This window comes from Eleginops maclovinus, chromosome 6 (assembly GCF_036324505.1).
Source record: "Eleginops maclovinus isolate JMC-PN-2008 ecotype Puerto Natales chromosome 6, JC_Emac_rtc_rv5, whole genome shotgun sequence".
Taxonomy (NCBI): domain Eukaryota; kingdom Metazoa; phylum Chordata; class Actinopteri; order Perciformes; family Eleginopidae; genus Eleginops; species Eleginops maclovinus.
The window spans coordinates 25,740,215-25,746,934 of NC_086354.1; the positions used below are offsets into that span (position 1 = coordinate 25,740,215).

A 6,720-nucleotide genomic window follows, 5' to 3' on the forward strand; every position below is an offset into this window, starting at 1 on the left:
CACACACACACACACACACACACACACACACACACACACACACACACACACACACACACAGTGCAGTAAAGACACTAACGGTGATGTGTCCTCTGCAGGCGGACAGCGTTTCCACCAGAAAGGATGAGTCCGATCAGAGCCTATGCTCCGGCGGCCTCCCCCACTCCTCCTCAGGTTACTCCTCCTCACTGAGCATGTGCGAACTGACGGCGCCGGCGGAGCTGATGGAGGCGGTACGTCACATTATTATTACCCTAACATCTCAGTGAAACTGAAGCTGCCTCTGGAACCTTGAGCTCTTCTCAAAGATCAGGAGATAAAGTTTCAGTCACCTTTAAACCTTTGTGCTGCCACGGACTCACTGATGACTCAGAGAAACTGCAGCTGCTGAGACAGCAGAACACATGATTACGCCGCACAACTCGTCCTTTGGCTCTAGCACCAAAACCTCCAGTCTGCAAACAGGAGTCAATAGGAAGTCCAACTTTAGAATCCTCAGACACTCAGATCTGTGAGAACATCTCAAGAAGCTCCGAGAGGAAAAGACAAGAATCAGATCTACTCTCTCACAGACGAACACCTGTTCTCCCCTGTACTCCCCTGTTCTCCCCCTGATGCAGAGTGCAGAGACGTGGAGTTGTGGACAGGAAGTGAGCTCCCTGCTGGCCGGGCTGTATCGAGAGGACAGACGCCCATCAGTCATGGACCTGAGCCGCAGCTACGTAAGGATCAAACCACACACACACACACACACACACACACACACACACATACACACACACACACACACACACACACACACACACACACACAGACGACCCCAGCATTCAGTGGGACGGCTTTAGGGTGAGGCGAAACCTCTCCTCCTACACAATGACTGACAGATGTGGAGGACAAACATAACACACACCTGACCAGGGACAGATCATAATGAAACAGCTGCCCCCCCCCTCCATCTCGGGGGCAGTGAGAGCTCATCAGTGTTTGTGGTTTTGTGAAGGTGTCTGGGCTTAGGGAGCAGCTGGGCAGCAGCCAGGACGCAGCCTGCTTCATGGATGCCACCTCCTCCTGGAGCAGAGGCAGCATGGGGGGGGCTCTGACCTTCTCCCCCTCTGAGGTGAGGACACTGTCCTGAGACTCTGCTGCTGGGGGTCCTGAACCCCGCTGATGTGTGTGTCTGTCCTCAGCTCTTCAGCCTGTGTGGTGTGGACGATCTGAAGTCACAGCGTCCGGTTCTCACCTCCACCCCCGTCTGTGCTCGCAAGCAGCCCAGCAGCCCCCCCCAGCAGGACGGCTGCCCGACCTCCATCCACAGCAGCCAGTGCGTCTCTGAGGAACCTCTGACTGTCATTACAGGGCCACATAGTTCAGAGGAAAGCTCTCAGGTCCAGGGTTCACCTGGTGGAGCCAATGGAAGCAGCTGCTCCATCAGGCGCTCCTCCATCAGGAGCTGCTCCTGATGGAGGAGCTGCAGGATCACAGTGGTTCCTTGGTTCTTTCCTCAGAAGTGTGTGACCTGTCTCTGGTACCTGTTCTTCCTGTGTGGGGTGGTTCCCTGAGTCTCTGATCAGTTTGTGTGTTCAGGACTCCGGCAGAGACCAGAGACAGGATCAGAGCGCTGTGGATGTCGGCTCCTCAAACACCGACGCCGCTGAAGATATGCAGGAAGAGTCCGGATCAGGTGAGGCTCTGAGTGCCCCCCCCCCCTCCCCCCCTGACCCTGCAGCTGGGCATTGTGTTATGGTGACTGTGCGTTTGTGCTCCAGGTGTCGCTCTGTCCCAGCAGAGGGACCAATCCCAGCTGGGAGGAGAGGAGTGCTGATCCTGACAGCCAGCAGTCCAGCAGCAGCTCTGAGGTCACACACACGCACGCACGCACGCACGCACGCACGCACGCACGCACGCACGCACGCACGCACGCACGCCAGTAGTGGCTCAGTCAGTAGGGGCTTGGACTGGGAACCGTAGGGTCGCCGGTTCAAGTCCCCGAACAGACTTGAAATATGGAAAGTGGACTTGGAGAGGTCCCAGTTCACCTCCTAGCTGCCCACTGCTCCTAGTGGGATGGGTTAAATGCAGAGGACCAATTTCACTGTGTGTGTGTGTGTGTGTGTGTGTGTGTGTGTGTGTGTGTGTGTGTGTGTGTGTGTGTGTGTGTGTGTGTGTGTGTGTGTGTGTGTGTGTGTGTGTGTGTGTGTGTGTGTGTGTGTGTGTGTGTAATAAAGAGGGTACACACACTCACCCTGAAGCTGTTGTGGTGCAAAGGGGACTCAGGGAGTCATCTGGTACTATGGACTTCTGTTCCCCAGGTCCAGGGAGAGAGTCTGCTGAGCTCCATCTTGCAGGTCCAGAGAGGGTCCAGCTCCACCCCAGAGGTCCACAGAGGGTCCAGCTCCACCCCAGAGGTCCACAGAGGGTCCAGCTCCACCCCAGAGGTCCACAGAGGGTCCAGCTCCGCCCCAGCAGTCCAGAGAGGGTCCTGCTCTACCTCAGAGGTCCAGAGAGAGTCCAGCTCCACCCCAGAGCTCCAGAGAGGGTTCAGTTCTGTCCCTGGCTGTGAGGGGTTTGGCTGTCTCCCATTGGATGGACAGATGGGGGTGTGGTGGTGCCAGCAGTCTGTGGGTTACCTGCACTCTCCAGAGTGTCCCTCATACAGACAGAACCCCTTTGAGGTAAGGCCCGCCCCTAACAACCAGCACTTCCTGTTCTGTTTGTCTTCATGAACTGGTCGGTCCAGGTGGAGTCTGTCTCTCGGTCTTGGGGACTGATGTCTGGTCTTTAGAGGAGACTCCTGGCAGCTGAAGGTCTCAGTTTGGGTTAGAGAACAGGGGGTATCGTCTTCTCCTCCGCTCTTTTCTCTGACCTCTGTGCGGTGCTCTCAGAGTCCCACTCACTGACACTCTCCACCTGTTCATGATGCTCCAGCAGACTGTGTTAATGAGCGTCTGCTGGGGGACTACAGTTCTCTCTACAGGACCACAGACTCTAGAGGCTATGATGGTGCTGTTGATTTATGAACGAGGACAGCAGAGAGACAGAGACTCTTCATTAGGGTGGAGTTGTACAGAAATCAAAAAGGAGTGAAACTTGCCTGTGACAAACACTGCGACATGTGGACTTTATTTGATCATTTCAGAAAAAAGTGACGTTCATATTTCTGCTTCTGATGAATATAAAGCTGAGCGTTAGAAACAAAGCACTTTGGAAAGTTTTAAACTGCTTAATAAGCACCGTGACTTTCAGGATACACACTTCTCGTCACGATCAGCTGTTTCCTTGAAAGGCTGAATGCTGTGTCATGGCAAATGTTGCTGCAAGGCATTGTGGGACAGTATGTGCTCCTATCTTGTCGGCCAATGAGGGACTTCCAGGCCGTTCCACTCCGTCAAGGACCTTCCTGAGATAGACTGACTATTCCACCGCATCCCTGATCCTACTGCTCTCACCTCTTCCACAGACAGGAAGTCACACAGAGACAGACAGGACATCACAGACAGGAAGTCATACAGAGACAGACAGGAAGTCACACAGAGACAGACAGGACATCACAGACAGGAAGTCATACAGAGACAGACAGGAAGTCACACAGAGACAGACAGGACGTCACATGGACAGGACGTCACAGGGACAGGACGTCACACGGAGACGGACAGGACGTCACACGGAGATGGACAGGACGTCACACGGAGACGGACAGGAAGTCACACGGAGACGGACAGGACGTCACACGGACAGGAAGTCACACGGAGACGGACAGGACGTCACACGGAGACGGACAGGAAGTCACACGGAGACGGACAGGATGTCACACGGAGACGGACAGGACGTCACACGGAGACGGACAGGAAGTCACACGGAGACGGACAGGAAGTCACACGGAGACGGACAGGACGTCACACGGAGACGGACAGGACGTCCCACGGAGACGGACAGGAAGTCACACGGACAGGACGTCACACGGAGACGGACAGGAAGTCACATGGAGACAGACAGGATGTCACACGGAGACGGACAGGACGTCACACGGAGACAGACAGGACGTCAAACGGAGACGGACTGGAAGTCACACGGAGACAGACAGGAAGTAACACGAAGTCACACGGAGACGGACAGGACGTCCCACGGAGACGGACAGGAAGTCACACGGAGACGGACAGGATGTCACACGGAGACGGACAGGAAGTCACACGGAGACGGACAGGACGTCACACGGAGACAGACAGGACGTCAAACGGAGACGGACTGGAAGTCACACGGAGACAGACAGGAAGTAACACGAAGTCACACGGAGACGGACAGGATGTCACACGGACAGGACGTCCCACGGCGATGGACAGGATGTCACACGGAGACGGACAGGAAGTCACACGGAGACGGACAGGAAGTCACACGGAGACGGACAGGACGTCACACGGAGACAGACAGGATGTCAAACGGAGACGGACTGGAAGTCACACGGAGACAGACAGGAAGTAACACGAAGTCACACGGAGACGGACAGGACGTCCCACGGAGACGGACAGGAAGTCACACGGAGACGGACAGGATGTCACACGGAGACGGACAGGAAGTCACACGGAGACGGACAGGACGTCACACGGAGACAGACAGGACGTCAAACGGAGACGGACTGGAAGTCACACGGAGACAGACAGGAAGTAACACGAAGTCACACGGAGACGGACAGGATGTCACACGGACAGGACGTCCCACGGCGATGGACAGGATGTCACACGGAGACGGACAGGAAGTCACACGGAGACGGACAGGAAGTCACACGGAGACGGACAGGACGTCACACGGAGACAGACAGGACGTCAAACGGAGACGGACTGGAAGTCACACGGCGATGGACAGGAAGTCACACGGAGACGGAAAGGAAGTCACACAGAGACAGACAGGAAGTCACACAGAGACAGACAGGACGTCACACAGAGACAGACAGGACGTCACACGGAGACAGACAGGACGTGTAGATTATTGTTTACAAAAAGCTGTTATGTCATTGAGAGTAAAGCTTGTTGTTGTTGTTGTTGTTGTGTCAGCTGAGCAGCGAGCTGCAGCTGGTGATGTTCGGGAAGACCGAGGATCAGCTGACTCTGACGGAGCAAGCCAGACTCTACTCTGAGCCCTGAGCCTGAGCCCCCCCAACAGGTCAGTCTGCAGCACAGCAGCGCCAAACATGTGTTTGTTGATGTATTTTAGTTGTTGACATGTTCATCACTGTAACGTTGCAGGAGCTAAACCCCTTCCTGTGGAGGGAGCCGAGCAGTGCTGCCTTCAGGGTCCAACCCAGAGGCAGGACATCCTGCCGCTGTTGGGAAGTGTTCCTCTCAGCAGGTGGTCTCGGGCTGAGACTCAGCTCCAGACTCTGTTCTGCTGAGTCAACCTGCCAATCATGAGTCAGCATTTCAATCCCTCACTGCAGTCTCCATCAGATCAGATGTTTTATTGATTTATTAGCAGTTCATATTTTAATTCAATTATTTCAATTTTTTATTTACCTTTTATTGGAGTTGGATTTTAACTGAAAACCGGAACATATTTTTACCTTTTTAAACAAACTTTTTAACTTTTCCTGCTGGTTTCTCTGAAGCTGAAGCCTTTATTTATTATATGTATTTACTATATGTATTTACATTTACTATATGTATTTACTATATGTATTTACATTTACTATATGTATTTACTATATGTATTTACTATATGTATTTACTATATATATTTACATTTACTATATGTATTTACTATATATATTTACATTTACTATATGTATTTACTATATGTATTTACATTTACTATATGTATTTACTATATGTATTTACTATATGTATTTACTATATATATTTATGTATGTCTGCTTTATTTATTGAAATGCTTTTTTTCCTGACACTTTAACTTTAACCTGATATCAGAATAGAGTTCATGAATCATTTTGATTGTTGTTTATTGTTTTTGTACTTTATGCAGACTGAATGTTTGGTACAAAATAAAGTCAATATGTATATATATTTAATATTTTGAAGGCCGTCTGAAACGATCTGATGTGCAATAAAAGAGAATAAAACCCCACCTCTGGATCCTTCACGTTCTCCGGTGTTCTAATTTTACTTAAAAGATCAGCTGCTCTGAAGACGTTTCACCAAAGCTAAACTGCGATGTTATGGTGGACTCTACGGAGGCCCACAGGCCCAGACCTCCTCCATCAGGAGGAGCAGCTTCAGAAAGGATGCAGATACAGAAACTCAGATCAGAACTCTTGCACAAACATCTGCAGCAGCTAGAGAACATTCAGCAGAGGAAACAGCGTTTACTAAAAGCTGCAGAAACCAAACGCTGCAAGAAGCTCCAACACAACGGAGACCAGGGGACACTAAAGAGAGACGCACACAGATGGAGACCAGGGGACACTAAAGAGAGACGCACACAGCTGGAGACCAGGGGACACTAAAGAGAGACGCACACAGATGGAGACCAGGGGACACTAAAGAGAGACGCACACAGCTGGAGACCAGAGGACACTAAAGAGAGACGCACACAGATGGAGACCAGGGGACACTAAAGAGAGACGCACACAGCTGGAGACCAGGGGACACTAAAGAGAGACGCACACAGATGGAGACCAGGGGACACTAAAGAGAGACGCACACAGATGGAGACCAGGGGACACTAAAGAGAGACGCACACAGCTGGAGACCAGGGGACACTAAAGAGAGACGC

At 51.8% G+C, this 6,720-nt stretch overlaps 1 protein-coding gene across 1 annotated transcript in view; it reads left to right on the top strand.

The window, feature by feature from the left end:
- LOC134866047 (transcriptional activator Myb-like) overlaps positions 1 to 5,592 on the top strand; it is a 12,051-nt gene extending 6,459 nt beyond the window's left edge. Inside the window, exons 8-16 of the mRNA XM_063885945.1 lie at positions 99 to 233; positions 621 to 722; positions 1,001 to 1,117; positions 1,188 to 1,321; positions 1,585 to 1,681; positions 1,767 to 1,856; positions 2,310 to 2,672; positions 5,046 to 5,154; positions 5,238 to 5,592. Of these exons, the coding sequence (XP_063742015.1) occupies positions 99 to 233; positions 621 to 722; positions 1,001 to 1,117; positions 1,188 to 1,321; positions 1,585 to 1,681; positions 1,767 to 1,856; positions 2,310 to 2,672; positions 5,046 to 5,135 (1,128 nt within the window). The 3' untranslated portion in view covers positions 5,136 to 5,154; positions 5,238 to 5,592. The remainder of the gene's footprint in view (positions 1 to 98; positions 234 to 620; positions 723 to 1,000; positions 1,118 to 1,187; positions 1,322 to 1,584; positions 1,682 to 1,766; positions 1,857 to 2,309; positions 2,673 to 5,045; positions 5,155 to 5,237) is intronic.
- The last annotated feature ends 1,128 nt before the right edge of the window (positions 5,593 to 6,720 follow it).